Source organism: Malaclemys terrapin, chromosome 21 (genome assembly GCF_027887155.1).
Source record: "Malaclemys terrapin pileata isolate rMalTer1 chromosome 21, rMalTer1.hap1, whole genome shotgun sequence".
Lineage (NCBI taxonomy): Eukaryota > Metazoa > Chordata > Testudines > Emydidae > Malaclemys > Malaclemys terrapin.
Genome location: NC_071525.1, coordinates 4,675,937 through 4,698,181, shown reverse-complemented (window position 1 = coordinate 4,698,181; position 22,245 = coordinate 4,675,937). Strand labels below are relative to the sequence as shown.

At 50.9% G+C, this 22,245-nt stretch overlaps 2 protein-coding genes across 2 annotated transcripts; one reads left to right on the top strand and one right to left on the bottom strand.

Annotated features, from left to right (window-relative positions):
* Positions 1-604: 604 nt before the first annotated feature.
* LAMTOR2 (late endosomal/lysosomal adaptor, MAPK and MTOR activator 2) lies at positions 605-3,713 on the bottom strand. The gene is made up of 4 exons (XM_054010812.1): positions 3,588-3,713; positions 2,326-2,488; positions 1,464-1,553; positions 605-890 (listed from the first exon to the last, which is right to left on the bottom strand). Exons 1-4 carry the CDS (start codon positions 3,653-3,655, stop codon positions 834-836), a joined length of 378 nt encoding a protein of 125 aa, XP_053866787.1. The 5' UTR covers positions 3,656-3,713; the 3' UTR covers positions 605-833.
* A 3,343-nt stretch (positions 3,714-7,056) lies between these two features.
* On the top strand, positions 7,057-21,952 carry UBQLN4 (ubiquilin 4). Its single transcript, XM_054010790.1, has 11 exons — positions 7,057-7,235; positions 9,466-9,617; positions 12,776-12,993; positions 13,630-13,892; positions 15,268-15,426; positions 15,918-16,143; positions 16,837-16,976; positions 17,726-17,809; positions 18,167-18,282; positions 18,948-19,125; positions 20,899-21,952. The coding sequence occupies exons 1-11, from the start codon at positions 7,080-7,082 to the stop codon at positions 21,049-21,051; spliced, it is 1,845 nt and encodes a 614-aa protein (XP_053866765.1). The 5' UTR covers positions 7,057-7,079; the 3' UTR covers positions 21,052-21,952.
* The last annotated feature ends 293 nt before the right edge of the window (positions 21,953-22,245 follow it).

Below are 22,245 nucleotides of genomic sequence, written 5' to 3'. Positions count from 1 at the left end.
AGAAGAGTTTCAGAAGGGTCAGGACGCTCCATTTTGACTTTTTTTTTGTAAATGAAAAGTTCTGTTTGAGTCAAAGTGACTATTGCAAAAGTTAACATAGTAAAATAAATAAATAAAGGTTGAAATAGACAAAGTGTTGCCATTGCCCCAACTGAAATTTGTTGGGAGATTTTTCAGTTCACAGCAACTGGCAGGATTTTTAACTTTTCCATCCCAATTTGCCATGGGAAAAAGTTTTGAATGTCATCCTAGGACAGGAGACCTGATTCTGACCCAGCTCTCGTACAGGTCCATGCGCCTCTCCTTTTCTTAACCACCTCCTTCACAGACTCCACTTTCCAGCTCTTTTTAACCTCTTGAGCCTGGTCTACACAAAAAACGTAGGTCAACCCAGCTGCACCCCTGAGTGACGTAATTAAGCCAACCCAACCGCTGGTGTAGACAGCGCTAGGTCGACCAAAGAACGCTATGACGACAGGAGAATCCTGCCCATCGGCGTACATTGTGTCTACACTGCAATGGCGCAGCTGTAGCGTTTCAAGTGTAGAAGAGCCCTAGGATGAAAGCCCCAGCCCCTTCCTCATCTGAAAGAGGCGAGACGGGATTCAAGTGTTAAATACTCAGTTTTATTTTTCTTTTTAACGATATATAAAAAAAGGCCCCAGGTGCCCTCCACTGCTGTCAGCTGGTTTTCAGTGTGATGCCAATGCCATGGAACCATTCACGTGCCCACTTCACCGGTTCTCCGTTATAAGAGCTTTTGGGGGAAGGGTTCTTTGCCCTTGAGCTGCGGCGGCCTCATTCATCCTCCGCTCTGCCCCGCCGTAGTTTGTTCAGGATGCTGCCACTTGCGTGAGCGGTTCTTCCAGATACTGGACAAGGGCCTGGGCCTGGGAACGGATTATTACACAGCACAGTGAGATGAGCATTAGTGAATGGGTAATAAGCCACACTCAGCCTTGACTACAGCCGAACTGCTCAGAGGTAAGGAAATATCATCCCAATTTTACAGTGGGGAAACTGAGGCAAACAGCCTGCCTGGGGGTACAGTGGCCCAGAATTGGGACTGTTGTCCTAGGTGCTGTACAGACACAAAAGACAACCCAGACCCTACCACACGGATTTTGTAGGCGGTTATAAAATCTATGCGATACACCACGGATCCCACATTCACTAAGCTCTGGTAGTTTACAGAGGCCTTAAAATGTAAGTGCAACTTGTTCCCAATTTTAGGCTCCCCCTTTGCTAGATTGGGGTTAAGGGGCCTTTGGGTAAAGTGAGAATGAGGCCCTTTGGTTCCCCAAAACTTCACCTAGGTTCCCCCCCCCCTTCCCCCAACATCAGTTAGAAATCCGCTCATCCTATGCAGAGCTCACTAATCCACTTTTCAAACCGCAGCTACACAGCCGGCTACCAGCAGCCCCTGCCCTCCCCTCAGATGAGATCAGTCAGCGCAGCATCACCTTGGCTTTCAGCATCCCAAATCCAACGGTCTCTTTTGCATACATGCACAGCAAGAGATTCGCCACCCGGGTGATAGCAACACGGCCCTCCTGCAAAGGGGGAAGAAAAATGCATTTGATTGATAGGTTTGCAGAATTCTGCCCTCACACCCCATGTCCCAGGGTCCATAGGTACCCTAGAATAGCCATTTTGACCTTCTGCTTTTAGAGTCAAGCTACTGGGGACCTGGATTCTCTTCCCAGTTCTGCCACTGGCCTACTGGGTGACCTCGGAAACCCTCTGTAAGACTGGAGACTGTGAATGGCTGAGAGATCTACTGATGCCAGTGTTCTGCTTCAGAGCTAGGTACCACATTCCTACTGCCCTGCACACGGTGGTCAAAACAACTGTACAATGTTATCCAATCGGACTGTCCAGTCACACTTGAAAGTCTAGATCATTCTTAAAAAGCAAGGCATTTGCTCTGAAATAAGCCCTTTCAACTGTGTGGGGGTGGGGAGAGGGGCATGGCAACCTTCTTAAAGTTTTGGCTTTCGATAACTTGCATTCTTATAGCACGTTCCATTATAGGATCTCGGAGCACTTAATTTCAACCTCCACTCCACCCCATGAAGCAGCTATTAGCCTTGTTTTACACCTGGGGAAACTGAGGCAGAAAGCGGCAGTTGCCCAATGTGAGTCGGTGGCAGAGCTGGGAACAGGAGTCTGTAGTCTTGTGTTCTAATTCCACACTTGTTTCAGGGATCTATGGGTTAAACTGGGAAGAGTAGAGACCTGCAGCTCCCCTCCTGCAGAGAAACTCAGCCTTCTTTATGGGAATTCAGCCCTTGCCCCATTCCTCCCCTCCCTGCCCCAATGTACCATGCAGTCCATAAGGATGAATTTCAGATTATCCTCGTTGAAAGCCTGGTGACCGTTCTTGTCATAGGCCACCCAAATGTTACTGGCAATGGCCGCAGTGACCCTGGCATCTGTGTCTCCATAGCCAGAATACGCGAGCAGAGACCCCTCATTGTTCAGAAGCCTACGAAGGAGAGAGGAGGAGAATTTGAGCCAAACGCCCACAGGGCTTTACACCACGTCTGCTTAGGCATGGGCTTTATTCATAGGGGTTTCTATGATGCTCCATCGCCTTAGTACCCGATCAGACAGATCATGCACTGACCCTCCTGACACAGGTCTCACCCTCCTTTTACTGAGAAGGAATCCGAGGCTCAAGGTGAAGTGACATGCCCAAGGTCAGACGGTGAGGCAGTGGCAGAGCTTCTCCTTTATCCACCAGACCATCCTTCCTCCCTAGCAGGGGTGCTCTTTTTCCATGGGTGCAGCTACTAGGAAGAAGGAGTTAAGGGGGAATGGACCCCCCCTCCCCAATTTTTTTACCATCTAGTGGATATTTCTCTGGATTCAGCCACAGCAGTTGTGCAAGCTCAGGATTTCCCACCCCCAGTTCTCATGTGGCTGGAGCTCTGCCCGCTCTCAAACTCCACCCCTGACTACAGTGGGAAGGGGTGTATTAAACACCATATCTACACAGATCCCACTGTTACCCACTCCCATTTCTTTGCACTGGTGTAGCTGCCCTCATGCAAACTCCCCGCATGGCTGGCCTAAGCAAGGAGCACTGAGGACGGTCATGCGGTGATACCGAAGTGCGCGGCAACGGTGTCCCTCAACAAGGAGAATACTTTACTAATGTGTTCTCCAAGTCACCTCCCCACAATGCCTTTTAGTGGGGGAGGAGTATTCCTTATTGGGGTACACTGGGCTGCCCCCTCCTCCCCACTGCTTTCAGGTAGGTTGTATTGCACAATTCCTTGTGTGTGTGTGTGTGTGTGTGTGTGTGTGTGTGTGTGGTGGGGGGGGACGAGATGAACACTGAGATGTCCCTGTTCCTACCTGGGCACCGAGTGTGTTTTTGTGTGTGTGTGTTTTTGTGTGTGTGTGTGTGTGTGTGTGTGTGCGCGCGCGCGGGGGGAAGGAAGATGGGGAAGACCATTTGCACCCGGAGGGGGCACTAATCCTTAATGGGACCACTGATCTGGCCACAATATTTTAGGGTGAAGGCTCCCTGACCCATACCCAGCCACCCTAACTCCTCCCCCAAACACCTTTATACTCACAGGGTGCTCTGGACCCCTCCAGTGTTGGCCTGGCTCAGGACCTGGGTAAGGGCCTTGGGGCGCAACATGGTCGCAACAGACCCTCTCTCCTCCCTGTGGTGGTGGAAACACACAGCTCAGAGCTCCTACTTCCCCATCAGCTGATCAACCCATGCCGGGGACCGCAGCCCAGAGCATGCTGGGAGTTGTAGTTCCTGGCCAGGACTTTGCATAGTCAGGCCCAGGTGGAAGGACATGGCATTTCATTCACACAGATTGCTGTGTAATTTCTCTGTACGTTACACACATACAGCTCGTGCTATACACCAAAGGAGCCCAATCCTTAGCAGTTCGCACAGCAGTATGTGATCTCCTGTAATCTCACTACAGGAAACAAACATAGCATTTACTGACATACAAGCTACAAACACTCCACGTGATCATGGAGGCAACTCACACTATTTGGGGTTTAAAAAACCACCACCACCATCCCCAGCTCCTGGAGTCAGGTGAATCTCAGCTTTTGTTAAAACAAAGTTTCTAGCCTTCATGTTTGCAGCGTAGCAAATCCCAAGCATTTAAAAAAAGAAAAAGAAAGAAAGAAACTCATGGGCCAGACCCTGAGAAGTTATAATAGATGTTGGGTTCTTTTTATTTGCTTTCTGTGTTTTGAGCCTTTAGGAACACCCAGGTCACATTTTCAAGTTTTTTTTCCCCAAAACCATGAGATCCATGTCTATGTGTGATTCTCACGTGACTCCAGGAGCTTGCACTTTAAGTCAGACTCCAAATATGGCAAGACTTATGATTTAAAAAAAAAAAATCTAGTTTGGTAACATTGCAGTTGCAAAGAAAAGCTTACAAGCATGACATCTAAAGACTCAGAAAAAAGAAGTAAATACATGTTATTTTTGGAAGAGCTTGTCCTTAAGCCAATCTCATGGCTTTTGGGGGGGCTCACTCATGATTTCAATCATTTGGGGGGGTAACACTGCTGCCTCATCCATGCCATTTTCCCTACTGCTGTCCCATCAGTTTATAATTTTCCCCACTACTACCCCAGGTACCCCAAAATCCTCTGGGACCAGTGGAAGAAAAGTCTAGGTGGCTGGATGAGTTAACTGGGAAACTTTTGTCTTCTTAGCACTGCACCTTTTAACAGCAGAGAATTCTGGATCTACGCAAGGGCACCTGTCAGTCTATGAGACAGCAGGTTACTGCCAGTCACATTTCTTGCCAAACGTAGAGATACAGCAGTTTTCACTCCACCACTGTGATCAAGGGGGGACAATAAAAATGCAGTGGCCCTTCTTCAGGTTTCCAGAGGCACACACATCCCATTTTATACCCAAATGGGGACTTTATTCTTTTTTAAAAGACTAGAAGAGCTCAGCTGGGCTGGACACAGGCAGACACGTTACAGTAACACCTCAGAGCTCTAATCATGGAGCAGGATCGATGCTATAGCACCTCAAAGACTTTATGACTTAAATAAGTCCAGCTATGAGTATCCCAGCCAAAGCTAGTCACTTTGACAAAGTCTGCCCCCAGTTGAGAGTGCTGAATATCAGGGGATTGGGGTGGGGAGAGAAGGGGAACTAACTTCACACAAACTCTGCTTTAACAACATTGTACCCACAATATAACTACATTTGTAGCACAGGTACCCCCTAAAATCAAGAATCAAATAACTAATTAAGTCACTTTCACACTGCTACTTACATTAAGAGATTCATTTTCTATCAAAACACTACCATCACCCTCCTTCTACATTAGCCTTCCCAGGAGCACCTCACAGCGGGGCTTTTTATAGTTCCTCTACACCAGCAAACTAGTGTGGGTATGTGGGAGGAGCCTTTCAACCCTCCCTTTAGAGCTAATTAGAGTGGGACTCGGGGATTCCCTGCTCTGCCATAGACTTCCTGTGTGACCTTGGGCAAATCATTTAATCTTTCTATGCCTCAGTTCCCCCTGTGTAAAAAATGGGGACAACTGCCCTGCCCTGCCTTACGGGGGTTATTTACAGGATAAATACACTATAACTTGGGAGGGACTCACATACTAAGGCAATGGGGCCAATGGGCCATATAAGTACCCTAGATAGATACACACATTAGAAGAAACAGCTGGGCCCTTGCCTTTACATACTGATCAGCCCCAGGCCAACTGCCCCATTGTTGCCGTTACTGAAATACGGGTACCAATTTTGCTATGGTAGACATGTCCTAAAAGGGCAACTTGTATTTCTCTCTGTGTTTTTGTTGCCATCTCAGCAAACCTACGGGGTGGATCTTGAATAATAATAAAATGCTATCCCTTGCTGATATCCCTAGGCCTTGCCCACAACAGCAGACTGCACAGCCATAATTAACCACCCGCGCAGCTCTGGAAATGGATGCTGTAGTATAGACAGGGCTCTCACCACACTTAATTCACACTTTTCCTTCTCACTCCAGATGCCCATTCCCAGCTATCAGTCAGAACTGTCTTTTCCTATCTGTTCTTTCCCAGCTGCCACGGAACCCTCTCATCCCGACGTTCCGTCCCCGCTACCACGGAACCCTCTCATCCCAACATTCCATCCCCAGCTACCATGGAACCCTCTGATCCCGACATTCCATCCCCAGCTACCATGGAACCCTCTGATCCTGACATTCCATCCCCAGCTACCATGGAACCCTCTGATCCTGACATTCCATCCCCAGCTACCACGGAACCCTTTGATCCCAACATTCTGTCCCCGCTACCACAGAGGCCTTTGATCCCAACATTCTGTCCCTGCTACCACGGAACCCTCTGATCCTGACATTCCATCCCCAGTGGCCATAGAATCCTCTGATCCCGACATTCCGTCCCCACTACCACGGAACCCTCTGATCTCCACATTCCATCCCCTATACCACGGAACCCTCTGATCCCAACAGTCCATCCCTAGCCATAGGTGCTGGAACTAGGGGGGCTGGCTGCTGGAGGTGCTGCTGCACCCCCTGGCTTGAAGTGGTTTCATTATATACAGGGTTTACAGTTTGGTTCAGTGGCTGTCAGCACCCTCACTGTACAAATTGTTCCAGCAGCCCTGTCCCTAGCCGCCAGGGAACCCTCTGATCCCGACATTCAGTGCTTCTCCTGTTCAAGGGACATCACCCGACCTATTCTGCCGGCTGTCAGACTAGGAACCCAAAGGAAAGAATGCCACACGGTCTACCCCACCCCCCGCCCCAGTTACCCCCTCCTGCCCCGAGTCCTTCCCCCACCCTGCCCCGTGAGTCCACCCCTCCCTCCCCCTGCCGCTCCCACTCCGGTCCGAACCCTCCGTGGCTCGCCCAGCACTGCGGCTCCCTCCCTGGTCCCCGCACTGAGATCCCCTCCCCGCCCCCCCCCCCCGGCTGCAGTTCCCCGCCTGGCCGCGCGGGGGCGGTGTGCGCCGGGCTCTCCCCCCCGGCAGCGGCCGGGCGCCGCTCTCCCCACGCCGGCTGCCCCCGGGCTGGCTGGCTGGGCGGGCGGGCGGCGAAGATGGCGGAGCTGAGCGGCGGCGGCCCGGGCCCCGGCGGGGAGGGCGAGGCGGAGCTGGGCGGCTCCGGGCCCGGGGGGCTCCTCATCCGGGTCACGGTGAAGACCCCGAAGGACAAGGAGGAGATCGTCATCGGGGACGGCGCCTCCGTGCGGGAGGTGGGGCCGGGCCGGGGGGGAGGCCGGGCCGGGGGCTGCGTGGGAACGGGGGCGTGGGGGGGGGGCGGCTCGTGGGCTGATGCGGGGGGGGGGGCGGCTCGTGGGCTGCTGTGGGGGGGGGCGGCCCGGGGACTACGTGGGAACGGGGGCGTGGGGGCGGCCCGGGGGCTGCTGCGGGGGGGGGGGCGGCCCGGGGGCTGCTGCGTGGGGGGGGCGGCTCGTGGGCTGCTGCGGGGGGGGGCATGGGGCCGGCTCGTGGGGGGGGGCTGCTGCGGGGGGGGGGCGGCCCGGGGACTGCGTGGGAAGGGGGGTGTGGGGGCGGCCCGTGGGGGGGGGGGCTGCTGCGGGGGGGGGGCATGGGGCCGGCTCGTGGGGGGGGGGGGGCTGCTGCGGGGGGGGGGGGCGGCCCGGGGACTACGTGGGAAGGGGGGTGTGGGGGCGGCCCGTGGGCTGCTGCGGGGGGGGGGGCTCTGCTGCGTGTGTGTCGGGGGGGGGGCTGAATTTGGCGACGGGGTCTGCAGGCGGGTAGTGGGGCTGGGGGGCTGCGGGCGGGGGCTGGAGCCGGGGTGGGTTCGGGCCGGAGGGGACCGAGGCCGGGGACCGATCTCTCCGGGGTGGGGGTGAAGGGCCTGGGGCGTGTGAAACCAGGGAGCTTTGGGGGATTTCACTAGGGAGCATTGGGGGAAAGCGAAAGGGCTGAGGGGGGCTGGATCTGGAGTGGGGGGGGGGGGGCTGGATCTGGATCTGGAGAGGTTGGGGTGGGTGCACAGGAGAGAAGGGGGTGGACTGAGGCCCGGGTTGTGGGTACTTGTAATCTGGGCGCCCCTGAGTGGGACCAAGGGGCCCAGAGTGGAATCGCCGCTCGGGCAGCGGGGGCCCCCCCGGGCTGGGGAGTGAGGTTTGGAGGAGAGGGGCTGGGGGCGGACGGGGTTTTAGGGCACGGAAGCACAGGTTGTGAAAGGATTTAAAAGGCACATCCGGTGTTGCAGAAACATGTGGTCATGGCCACCAGGGCAAAGTGTGCCTGGTGCTGTTCGTGGCAACCTCGGTTGGATGCTGGTCTAGGATATGGCTGAGCTGACGGTGTAGTGGATGTGATGACTGTAGCAGAGTCCTTGGTATTAGACACTTCTGGTCCCTTTGAGATCCCCGCTTCCCCGCATTCAATTCCTAGCGGCCCCTCGGTACAAACACGGCCTTACGTGAATGCGGCATTCAGAGGAGGGTATGAGGGATGCCTTTTTAGTTGTGTGCCCTGGATGGCTTCGGGCTTCACAGCTGTATGTTTGCTGGAGTTGAGTTCAGGGGCTGGGCGCCAGTGTAGAGCAACTGGCTTTTTGAATTTTGAGAACAACCCTTTCCCTTGCAAAGTCTACTCCCATGGTGTGTGGCTACCAAAAAGCAAAGCTGAAGAATGCCCGCTGGCTGCATTAGCCGTGCAGGGAGTAATCCCACTCCGTCCCAAAGAGTAGTCGTCAGATAGCGTTATACCATGTGGCATGCTGAAAAGGAATATGATGGTAGAAGTTAGACCTAGGAAAGACCATTTAATCTGTTTCCCCTGGCTAATGCAGCGTTGTTCCCTGGTTTCTAGCCCTGTTTTAAAATCACTCAAGAACTGGGTTTCCCTTTATGAAATTCAAACGAGCAGAGAGACAAAAAAGTTGTAGACGTTCAGAGGATAAACAGTGTCTTTGGATGAGATCAAAAAGAGACAACTGGTCTGGCTTTGTTAGCCCTCGTTTCTCTTTGAGGTAATGCACTGTGGCTTCCTCCCTGCCCCTTCCCCAAACCGGAGCTGCGCTCCCCAAGTGGATACTGTTAAACAGCTCAGACAGACACTCTAGAAATGTCAGCTGTTGGTAGTGTCTGTGTAGTGAGTGTGATGTTCTGCTGCAGACACTTCGACATTTTAAATTCGCTGCTTTCATTCCTTTGCCTGCAAAAAAAGAATTAGATAAGTTCCTGGAGGATAGGTCCGTCAATGGCTATTAGTCAAGATGGTCAGGGATGCAGCCCCGTGCTCTGTGTCCTCAGACTCTAACTGCCAGAAGTTGGGCGTGGACGAAGAGGATGGATCACTTGATAATTGCCCTGTTCTGTTTGTTCTCTCTGAAGTATCTGGCATCGGCCGCTGTCGGAAGACGCGATACTGGGCTAGATGGACCATTGGTGTGACCCGGTGTGGATGTTCTTATGTTCTTAAATCGCCTTGTTGTCTGTTTTCCAGTTCAAAGAAGAGATTTCCAGGCGGTTTAAAGCCAAACAGGATCAGCTGGTTCTGATCTTTGCTGGAAAGATACTGAAGGATGGAGACACTTTGAATCAACATGGGATCAAAGACGGGCTGACTGTGCATTTGGTCATTAAGACCCCACAGAAGTAAGAAATCATTCCTTTCTGGTGCTGTCAGAAACTTACTTTGTGAAGAAAGTATGTTAGAAAGGCAGTGTTTTGTCCAGTGGCGAAAACAGGGTACTGGGAGTCAGAACTCCTGGGTTCAATTTCTGGCTCTGTGGTGATGCTTGATTTTATGTTTAGAGAAGGGGAACTGGGGTTCCGTTCCCCTTTCTGACACGAGTGTAAGTCACTTAACCTGTTTTTGCCTCATTTTAACCATCTGTAGAATGATTATTACTGCTACTTGGGGTTTGAGCTTTTGTCACGATAATTATTCTGTAGAGCTTTACATTTGAAGAGAATTTATGATTTACAAGCATTAGTTAAGGCTTGCGCTAACCCAGGCAAGCAGGTATCATCCCTATTTTACAGATGGAGAGATTGACAGAGGTTAAGTGACTTTCCTACAAGCAGATATAGTGTCAGCACTGATGCCAAGGACGAGACCCCAGCTCCCCTGACTCCTGTTCCTTGACCTTTAGTTCATGTTGTCTCAAGTGCTTTGAGATCTATTGCTGAAAGACACGTAGTGAATACAAAGCTTTATCCACAGTACATAGTTCAGGGAGCTAAGAAACATATATGAAAATCAACATATCCGGTGCCACCAGATGAAACTTAAGTAAATGTCCTAGATGTCAAATGGTCCCAAGAGCAGTTGCTGCATTTTAGATGTGAACACGTGTCGTTGCTTTCTAAATGCCCTTCGCAACAATTTCATGGGTCCCCATTGCTGCTTGAGCAGCCGTGTGCTGGTGAACAAACCGGCTGCGTCTCTTTGTGAAGCTGCCTTGCCCCCTGGGGAGTCCTTGCTCATTAAAGATCAATGTTTTTTTTAAAAGAAACATGGGTATTGTCAGTCATTGCCGAAGGCCCGTTGCTAAATTCTGCATTTCTGTGTAGAGTGGTAGGTTGATGCCGTTTTCTGCTCTCTTTGCAGTGCTCACACACTATGTCAGTAAACATCTGGCCAGTGTCATTCATTTTATTCCGTGTGATGGTCATTGGTAAAGGTGCTGTAGGGCTTATTGCAAACATTACAGCTTCTTCCTGTGCAGAGAGGATCTAGTGATCTCTGGCCAACTACCCCTCTTCCTTTTGCTTTAAACTTCCTATTTCCCATCCACTTTGCTTCCTACCCTGCCCTGCCTCCCTCTGAGTGAGGGCTGGTTTCCAGCAGCAGTCAGCTGATGCCGTAAAGTGCTTGGGGATTAAAAGGTGCTCTGTACAAGTTTAAAAACACACACCTGACAGTTCCTACCGTCCCAGCTGCCTTGAGCTTGCTACCTGGGGAGTTATGCATCTAGCTCTGGTTCCGCTAGGTCTCTGAATCCAATGTCTTATAACAACTGGCTGGGTGCACTCTGTTTCAGCCGCTTTTGTTTGAGTGGCGGGAGATGAGCTGCCTGATAAACACAGGAAGATGGTAGCACAGGGGGGCCGTATGGAGAAGGACTCTACAGATCGTTTATCTCTAAGTAACTGGCCAGTTGGGCATTCTTTAAAAGACAATGGCTATCTCTGCAAGCTTCAAGCCTCTGATCTCTAGAAGGGGGATGAGTCCAGATTACCTTTTCCTGGTCTGATCGCTCCCCTCCCCCATTCTCAGATGTTCCCAGAATATTTTTGTCTTAAAAAATAAAAAAAAATCTTCATGCGTTTTTGCTCAGCTCAAGTGGCATCATTTGCCATCCAAATGATTGAGTCACTTCCCAGCATACCTTGTTAAAGCGCAAGGCTGCAGCAGCTGGAAATCTAGTCAGTTTAAGAAAGTTCAAAGTAGTTTCAGGTTTGGCCCTGCATCCCCTTGTTGATTTTTGTGCCTTTGTAGATTTTCCTATTTTAAAAGACGTTTCTTTCTCCTGCTGCTGTTAAAGACCCAAACAAAGGGGGGAAACCGGACACAAAACACTGTCAAATGCGCTACGTTAAAGCCCAAGAAGTAGTGAACCCTTTCCCCCTAATCTTGTAGTTATAACCGTAGTCCTGCAAACACTTGTGCATTTTAAGTGTAGCCTTGACTTCAGCAGGATTGCTCATGTGCTTAAAGTTAAACATGTGTATAAGTGTTTGTGTAATTTACCGGTGAGTGTATGTTCCAGGTACCCGTTTATGCCAATCCACAGAGGATATGGCTTGTTACCGCCCCCTGTTTTTACAGAGCGTTAGCAGTTCATGCTTTTAACTCTGCTGGTCCCTGGTTCAGTCCCTGGAGTGTCAGCCAAGATTGTGGCTGTCACATTTGCAGGATGGGGGCTGTAGTTCTCTTCAGTTGATTTTAACCAGCATAGTAGGTTTAAGAGAAAATCCGACAGTGTAAGTTTACTGTATCTATTTAGCAATCAAAACACTGGTAACTAAACAATGTAATATTAAACATTAAAGTCTGTGACTTGTTAAACCAAAATGGGAAACAAACTAGAGATTATTTAATATTAGCGACCTTGCCCGAGTTCAGTATACATATACTAAAAACCAAATTATTTCCTCAATAAAGACTTCAGTTATTGAATCTGAAATGATTTTTAAAATTAACGTCAGTGACGTATTTGCTTTTGCCCAGCTTGGAGAATGAAGATGAGTTAGTTATTCCTGTTTGTAATCCACTATCAGTTGAAACCTCTCATGCACTAGCCCAATAACGTTGGGGTTGTAAACACGCCAGGGGAGTTTAAAAAGAGAAACATGGGGAAAAGAATCATGGTTCTAAGCTACCAGTTCAGGTTGGCTCCACAGATGGAAGGCATTACAGAAAAGCAAATGATTATTGTAGTAAGCATGGTTTAACCTGCTGAGGTTTCTAATGAGGCAGCAGGAGGCTTTTCCTGCTTGGAATGAACTCTGCTGCAGGGTATTATTGAGGCAAATAGCTTAGCATGATTCAAGAAGGGGTTAGACGTCATTCAGAATAAGACTAGTGCCTCCATTACACTGGCCAAGGATGTTGTAGAAGATCATGGCAGACGCCTAGTCACCAGCTTGGGGGGGAGATTTGAAAGAACACACTAGGGGCTGGATGGAAGCACCCAGAGCAGATGTCCCATTGATCTGACATGGATATTGCGAAGTTCCTCTTATGAGCTGCAGGTGGTGCTATTTAGATTACTGAGCCCCAGGTGTGACCTTCTGGTTTTTTGTAGGGTTCAAGATCCTGCAGCTGCGTCTACCCCTGCCCCCGCTGCTCCTGCTGCCACCGCCGTCCCCACTACAACCCCTTCCTCTCCCGCTGCGCCACCTCAGCCTTCCACCTCCAGCAGCGCCCTCTCTGACGCTGGGAGCAGCAGCAGGCGGAGCAGCGGAGCAGGGACCACGGCAGGTGCTGGAGATGGAGCACCCAGCAATGCGGCATCCATCCTCTGTAGGTGACAACTTTGGTTTCTTGGCATCCCGGTGCCTGTTCTGTGAAGGGAGAGTTGCCCAGTGGTTAAAGCAAGGCGGGCCATGCATTAGGACTTCGGGGTCCTATTCTTGGGCCTGCCACTTGCTGGGATGACCTTGGGCAAGTCACTTCACCACTCTGTGCCTCAGTGTCCCTGTCTGTAAAATGGAGCTAATAGTACTGCCCTCCTTTGTAAAGCGCCTGGAGTTCTGGGGATAAGAAGTGGGGGAGGGATAGCTCAGTGGTTTGAGCATTGGCCTGCTAAACCCAGGGTTGTGAGTTCAGTCCTTGTGGGGGCCACTTAGGGATCTGGGGCAAAATCAATACTTGGTCCTGCTAGTGAAGGCAGGGGGCTGGACTCGATGACCTTTCAAGGTCCCTTCTAATTCTAGGATATAGGATATCTCCATTTAGAAAAGCTTTCTGTCGGGGCTGGCTATTACCGAACTGGAAGGTGGTGGTATTAGCAGTGAAGTATCATTGGGTTGCAGTGGATAGAATTCAGCCAAATTCTTTCACACCCCACCCCCACACACGCACACCCTCTTTCTTTCCGGTCGCAGATAACTGCACTAACTGGCATGCGTCTCTCTTCATGTCTTGTTCCCTCTCCAGCTGGCTTTGGTGGCGTCACCGGGCTTGGCAGCCTCGGGATGGGCTCCGCCAATTTCATGGAGCTCCAGCAGCAGATGCAACGGCAGCTGATGTCCAACCCGGAGATGCTCTCGCAGATTATGGAGAACCCCCTCGTGCAGAACATGATGTCCAACCCCGACCTCATGAGACAGATGATCATGGCCAATCCCCAAATGCAGCAACTGATGGAACGAAACCCTGAGATAAGCCACATGCTGAACAACCCCGAGCTCATGAGACAGGTGGGTGAGAGAGTTTACACCTGGGAGCCTGTTTCAGTTGCCTCTGAGATCATCAGCCTGGTCTCCCCAGCTTCTCTCTTCTCTTTGCTCCCTCAGCATCAGTGTCCGTTCTGTAAAGGGAGCGAGTGGAGTCCAGATTCAGTTGATTCAGAGATCAGATTTTTTATCTACCTGCTGCAGGCTCCGCCCAGACACACGGCGGTCTGTGTGTAAACTCATGCATGTTGTGTGTACCACAGTCATGCACCCATGTGCTACCAATCCTTCTACCCGTGTCAGTGCTGCTGAATAGATCACATGCCTAGGGGCAAAAAGGATCTAGAGTGTTCTATTGCAAGACCAGAAGCAAAAGGCGCTGCTTTCCATAGGAATTAGAGATGGCAGAGAAAGATCTCATGGTCCATCTCCCACTGCCAGTGTAGCATTGTTCTCTACAGTGTGTTCATTTCATTATTTTAAAGTATTTTTATTACCATAGTGCCTATATTCCCCAGTCCTGGATCAGAACCCTCTGATACTAGGTGATGCACAAGCACAGGTCAAAAGACAATTAGACAAGAGACAACAGATGGAATCAGGCGGGAGCACCAGGAAGCAATGAGAACTCTAGTTTTAAATACAGCAAGTGACAAGACTTACATCATGTCCCTTGCAAGAAGAAGAGATCTCATTGTCGGCAAATGTTTCTTGGTATTCGGCCCGATGTTTTCTATGCCCAATTTCAGTCTGTTACTCCTAGTCTTATCCCTGCTTGGGCCACGCTAACCAATTCTTAGCTTCCAAACTCCCAGTGAATTGTCACTGTGTGTTAGTTGGACTAAATCGTCTTGTGAATGATCTGTGCTTTGGTTCTTTGAGTTGGAGCTGGACTTTCCCCAGAAAGGCAGAACCTATCTGAGATCTGGAGGACCTGTCGGAGGTCTGGAGCTACAAGATGGTTTTATTTTTACTGAAATGTGAGGGAATCGTTTTCTCGTCAACCCTTGGACAATTTTCAAATGCAGTCCATCCCGGGGGTGTTAGCCAGGCGTTTGGGCAGAGGTGACTTGATCTTGCATAGAAACTACATGATCCTAACCAGCTGAATTGAGGTTGTATCGTAGCTTAGCAGCGATAGCAGGGCACTTGAGAGGCTAGGATCCTGGGTTCTCTTCCCTTGCTGTGCATTATCTTGGACAAATGATTTCCACTCTCTGTCTGTAAAATGGGTTTATTTATGCTTTTCTCCCAGGAGGTCGAGACTTATTTTTTTTTCAGTGCTTGGATGTAGAACAGTGGGGTACTGCTGGGGGCGGTGCCACCCATAGTTCAAGCCACTGGAATCTTTTGTGGTGTAAATGGGCCTGATCTCCCCAAATTCTTCTCCTTCCCCCAGACGATGGAATTGGCCCGCAACCCCGCCATGATGCAGGAGATGATGCGGAACCAGGACCGAGCTTTGAGTAACCTAGAGAGCATCCCAGGAGGATACAACGCCCTGCGCCGGATGTACACCGACATCCAGGAGCCCATGTTTAGCGCAGCTAGGGAGCAGGTATGGAGCACTCCTGCTCCAGTTGGTGTAGATTGGTGGGTCTTATCCCCCCCCCCGCCTGCAGGTGGTGATAGAGCTAATTTGTCCAGCTGTCTGTATGCTCCGGTGCAGATTCCTCAACAGGGAAACTGCACAGAGGGTGTCGCAAGTCCTGGTGAATGTGATCTGCAGGTGTCAATGGAACACACGGAGCACAGAAGAGGCAGGATGCTTAAGGCACTAGCCTCAGACTTGAGAGACCCGGGTTCAGTTCCCTGCTCGCCACAGACTCCCTGTATGACCTTGGACAAGTCACTTAGCCCCTTTGTGCCTCAGTGAAAGCCGGGTATAATAGCACCGTCCTGTGAGGCTGAACGCATTAAAGATTGTGAAGCGCTTTGGGCTCTGCCGGTGAAAAGCGCTATAGAAGGGTCTGGTATTCTTGTGCGGCGGTGGGTTTAGTCTGCTCTTCTCCTTTACAGTGTCTGATTCAGCGATCTCTCTCTTTCTAGTTTGGCAACAATCCTTTCTCATCCTTGGCTGGGAACTCCGACAGCTCGAGCTCCCAGCCTTTACGGACGGAAAATAGAGAGCCTTTACCCAACCCCTGGAGCCCCACGCCGCCCACCTCCCAAGCCCAAGTACCCAGCAGCGAAGGGAGTACCGGATCAACGACAACCCAAAGCACACCCACTGTATCCAATCCCTTTGGGATCAGCGCTGCCAACCTGGGGACCGGTACGTACCCAGCAGTGAGGCGCCAGTGACAGGACAAACCAGTCAGATGTAGATGGCATCAGATTACTTCTAGCATTTGTATGTTTGCTGTAGCGGCTGAGTTCATCAGATTGGCCATTCCGGCCCCATGGCAAACTAGAATGGGTTATTCCTCGTTTGCCTGACTAAGGGCTGCATTGGGAGCTCAGGTGCATTGGGGTTTTCCATGTGCACAGGATGAGACAGGTAGCAGCTGTAGGGGGAGCCCATGGAGACAAAGTACTTCCTGCCTGGCTGCTCAAGATGGAGCATTGCATGCTGGGATTTGCAGTCTCCCTGGGCTGCTGCTATTTAAGATGAGGGCATTTCCATGTATTGGTTTATCCCATCCTTGGCTTATTTACTTACCCAGCCTGAAAAGGGTTAACCACTACTCTGCTGGATTTCCTCTCCAGCATCCACACCCCCACGTCCCACTTGAAAATCTCAAATCGTGGGGAGCATGTGTTGACTTACCCTCTGACCCTTTCTCTTACGAAGACCAACCGGTGGGAAACGAACATCAAGATTGCTCAGTGTCGCTGTCTGCTCCACCTTCTACCAACACTAAATTCAGACACGGCCTCCATCTTCTCGGTGTTTCGAGTTTGCTTTTAGCTCCTGTGTTAGCTGCGATCAGGCTTGTAAGTTTTGCTCTCTCCCGTATTGCTGCAGGGATGTTTAACAGCCCAGAGATGCAAGGTCTCCTGCAGCAGATTTCGGAGAACCCCCAGCTGATGCAGAACATGATCTCTGCCCCTTACATGCGCAGTATGATGCAGACTCTCTCCCAGAACCCAGACTTCGCAGCACAGGTAAACACGTAGCAGCGTCTTCCTCTGTCACAAACAAGCCTTGGGTCCCAGCACAGATGCAGACGTTCTGTCACCATAGCATGAGGTGTTGCTCATTTTAAGGAAGCAGAGCTCTGTTGTGCTTCTTAGCCGCATGAGCCCAACCACAGGACTGAGATCCCGGACGAATGAAGTCTTCTGCATATCCACACAGTGTGTACAACCTGGGCAGAGGGAGGGCAGGCACCAGCCTGACTGTGCTGTCTTCCTGACCTGGGAGGGATGAGAGGGGGAATTCAGATTCCAATGGCCCATTCAGTCCTCCGCCCCTCTGCTCAGACCGCCAGAAAAGGTGGGGTCAGCCAGTGCCAGTGGCTATTGTGAGTCAGATGCACCTGCCCGCCGTGAACCTGGCTTGAGAGCCACCAACTCTCCTGGGTGGCAGCTGCCATGCTGGGGTGTATTTGGACTTGGATCGGGGTGGGGGTGGGGAAGGCTGTGTATCTCTGCACCCCGGGAGCCGTGCAGTCATCTCTAAAGGGGTGGGGGTCTTCACTAAAAAGTACTCCCACCCCTTCTGCTGGGTGCGGCTCCCATTCATCTCTGATGGCAGGATCAGGCTGTCAGTTCCTGTTGGAAGTGGAACATACCAAAGCCACGGGTGGCAAGGGGTGTTAAGGACCCAGTTAACATGTTCTTCTATGGAACTAGGCCATGAAGAGAGTTTAATAACCCCATTGACTCATGCTGTGTGTGCTGTCTCCTGGCAGATGATGGTAAACGTCCCGCTCTTTGCCGGGAACCCGCAGCTTCAGGAGCAGCTACGGCTTCAGCTCCCCGTCTTTCTGCAGCAGGTAAGGAGCCAAGACCCTCGCTCTGCGCTGGCCATCCAGCGGGCCAGAACTGTTCCATGGCTTTCGCAGCGGGGGAAGCCTTTGGTCCAATCAGGGTGGGCTGTGATGCTGAAAGAACAGAGACTTTGCCTTGGTAGGTGATGCAACTGAGGCGTAGAGAGCTGACGGAGAAATGGATCCAGGAATCCACTCTCTTGCTGTAACTACCATCCCGCTGTGTCCCATTGGATGATCCCTAGAGCTCATGTTTAAAGGGCTTTGATTGGCCAGGGCCCTCCTGCCTCTAATGCGGCTCTTTGACTGAAGGAAACTATGGATCTTTGGTAACCGTTGATTTTTCCCGTCCTTGTTCCCCAGATGCAGAACCCAGATTCCCTCTCGATCCTGACGAACCCCCGAGCCATGCAGGCTCTTCTCCAGATTCAGCAGGGACTCCAGACGCTGCAAACGGAGGCCCCGGGACTAGTGCCAAGGTAACTCAGACCTGCAATACCTGTCGGGCAGGTCTGCCTTGGGGGAGCAGTGGCAAATTCCCGGCTACTTCCCAGCACAGCTGTGTGCAGCCTCTGGTGAATTAGCTCGCCCTTCTGCCTGCTCACACTTGCTGAGGGCTCCCCCTGCTGCTCTCTTCCAGGAATGATGAGAGCCCCCTTCTGCTCTGCAGTTCAGAGTACTTAATATCGCCCGGATTTAGCACTGGGGAAAGGTTTGAGATGCACAGCCCTGGAGACGGATAGGTACATCGGGGCAAATAATCCTGCCAGCGCTCCTTAGTCCTGCCCTAGGGTGAGGATTCCCTGTATGGGCGAGGGGGGAGTGCAGTCTTCACAGCCCCTTTAGTTCTTGTCTTCTGCCCAGATTGCCAACTGATAATCCCCGTTCTGCATGGTCTAGCGATGTAGGTACCTGCTCAGTAGGGCCAGGACTGGGTACGACCGGCTCGTTTCACAGAGGCCACGGAATAGCTGTCTCGTGATAATGGCAGCCAGTTGTTCCTGCCCTTGGCTGGATTCGAACTGGCGACCTAGAAAAGACTCCACACCCGTTATTAGAACGCTTGTACCATGCAATCCCAGAGAGACAGGCAGGAGCGACCTTGTAGCATCTCCTGCAGCGAGCGTTCTGCTTTCATTCTCAGCCTCGGTTCCTTTGGAATGCCTCGAATCCCCCCACCCTCCACAGGAGGAAGCACAATCCCAGAGAACCCTGTATCCTCCACTTCGACGCCTGCCAGTGCCTCTCCAGCAGGGGGCAGTAACCCCCAACAGCAGCTCATGCAGCAGATGATCCAACTCTTGGCCGGAGGAAACTCTCAAGTACGTAATGTGCAACCTGGTTGTGTCTATGCAGCTGGGATTCTCCCAGTACCATGTGATCGTCAAGGCATCCTATGGCTGCTGTCATAAGCCAAGTGGTTATTAGTTTAACCCATCACAGCAAGCTGCATGGTAAATATTGTGGGAGATTAGGAGCCAAACTGCAATACTCCCTGTGAACATTGACCCAATAATAATCCCTTGAATACTACATGCACATGTCACCCCATCTCAAAAACGATGTATTGGAATTGGAAAAGGTTCAGAAAAGGGCAACAAAAATGATTAAGGGTATGGAACGGCTTCTGTATGAGGAGCGATGAATAAGACTGAGACTTTCCAGCTTGGAAAAGTGACGACTAAGGGGGAATATGACAGATGTCTATAAAATCATGACTGGTGTGGAGAAAGTAAGTAAGGAAGTGCTGTTTGCTCCTTCTCATAACACAAGTACTAGGGGTTATCAAAAGATTTAAAACAAACAAAAGCAAGGGTTTCTTCACACAACGCACAGTCGACCTGTGGAACTCTTTGCCAGAGGGTGTTGTGAAGGCCAAGGCTATAACAGGGTTCGAAAAAGCACTAGATAAGTTCATGGAGGACAGGTGCATCAATGGCTATTAGCCAGGATGGGCAGGGATGGTGTCCTTGCCTCTGTTTGCCAGAAGCTCAGAATGGGTGACGGGATGGATCACTTGATGATCCCCTGTTCTGTTCATTCCCTCTGGGGCACCTGGCATTGGCCACTGTTGGAAGACAGGATACTGGGCTAGATGGACCTTGGGTCTGACCCAATATGGCCGCTCTTATGTTCCCTAGCTCTTATCAGCCATAGATCTCAAAGCGCTTCACAAAATAGTTCAGGATCACTATCCCCATTTTATAGATGGGGAACCTGAGGCACGGAGAGGGGCCGCTTGCCCGGGGTCACCCAGCAAGTGAGTGGCAGATCCAGGAAAACCACCCAGGTCTCCCGAGTCCCATTCCCGTGCCCTGTCCACTAGGCCACACTGCTCAACCCCACAGCGTCGTGCTAGGAGGCGCGACGCCACTGGCGGTGCCATCTTTCTGAAAACGGCTCAGACTGTGGCATCTTTTACATGAATTGGGGGTGTTGACGGTCACATCCCATCTGGAGACTGCGAGTGCCCACAGCAACTTTTTCTTGGGCATGGTATTCCCCATCCAACACCGTGCCCTATGAAATGTGCCAGCCCAGAAGTGGCTGTATTTTGGCTGGAGCGAAGAGATTTTAGCATGTGACGATTACATGCCTATTAATTGTGGGAAGGAACTTGGCCCGGTGACTCAGGCACCAGCCTGGTATTCAGGAGACCTGGGTTCTCCTCCCAGTTCTGCCACGCAGGCACTGTGGGCGAGTCACGTCTCTCTGTGCCTCGAGGGTGAATTGGGGTGGTGGGGCAAACTCGCCTCTGCCAAAGTGCTTTGAGATCCTCTAATGAAAAGCGTCAAATAATTACCAAGGGTTTGCTACCCACCAGAAAGGGTTTGACCATATATACGCCTACGTCTATCAAGGTACTTGTACACTACAGTGATGAGGGTGGTACAAACCTCTCTCAATTCTTAATAGATTTTAACTGGACTAGATCTTCAGCTACCAGGCATGAGTACAACTCCATTGCTTCATCTTGGGAGCTGGCCCCTTGATTTCAATGGAACTACTCCCATTTAGACCAGCTGGGCATCTGGCCCTCTCTCTATAGTGTTATCTGTCCCAATCTAAGATCTTTGATTCCCTTCCCCTGGCAGGTGCAGAGCCCCGAAGTGCGATTCCAACAGCAGCTGGAGCAGCTGAACGCTATGGGCTTCATTAACCGCGAGGCTAACCTCCAAGCGCTCATCGCCACCGGTGGAGACATCAACGCAGCTATTGAGAGACTGCTGGGTTCCCAGCCTTCTTAAACTCAATCATGCTGTCCCACAGTCATCAAACACACACCCACACACACACAGGGGCCTTTCAGGAAGACCCACCATCATTTTCATATCCTCTGACAGCTGTCCATGTATTTAAAACAAACAAAAAAAGATACAGCTTCACCCCGACATTCCTACTAAGTTAAGATTTCATGTTGAAATGCTCTTTAACTGGCTTGTGTGTGGATCTCGATTCTCAGCAAGTGGCCACAGAGACTTCAGATGTGTATTTTTCCTAAATATGCCCTCTGTATCTCAGACACTCTTCCCTCTCTAGATGGTAGAGACGATACTTCTAGTTACTTACCTGAATGATTGTGTTTGAGTAGCTTGATTTTAACTGTACGTTATTCCTCCCCATTCCTCCTTCCAGGCAAATATTTAAACCTAGGCTGAGTTTTTCTCCCCAGCATCTTATCAGGAATGGATCAAAAGAGGGACTGAAATGACTTGGATGTTTCTGATGTCATTTGTCTTCAAATACTCCCATCAGACGCACTGGGCGTGATTTTCATTTACTCCACTATGGAAGTGTGTAAAGGGGGACATAACATTGGGTGTAAATTACATTTGCTTTGAGCCCCCTCCCCCCACCCCCCCATGCTGCCAGAGTGGTGTAGATGTGCCTTGATGTGATTGAGAATCAGGCCCCTCCTCGTATTTTATTTTATTTTATTTTATGATTTTCAACCCAAGTTTTGGAAGAAGTGTACCCTGCCAAGGGGAACTTTCGAGAAGCAGTTTTCTGCCCAAACACTACAGTTCTCTCGCACTGTGGCGTTACGGGGGTGGTGGCTCTTGTGTCTCTGCTGTCTGGTTTTTGAAAGTGTAAAAGCAAAATGGGGGGCGGGGGAAATTAACAAAGATCTTTCTCTCCACTGGAAAATGTTGAAAGTCCTCGTTCTTGTGTTTGTACGTCTGCTCTCTAATTCAGGGGTGCTCAAACCTCACAATGAGTCCACCCTCCTGAGGACCAGCGGGGTAGCTTCCCAGGAGCCAATACAGCTACGTCATTTGCATCTAAATGTGCATACCACTCTTATTGAAAAACAAAAGAAATGAACACAACCATCTGTCTCCCCTTGCTCCACGTATTTTCCTGGATGGCTCCATTTACCCTTTGGGGACCCTGTGGCCCTTGAGTGACCTGCAGTTTATCAGATTTTGTCCCCCTGCCCT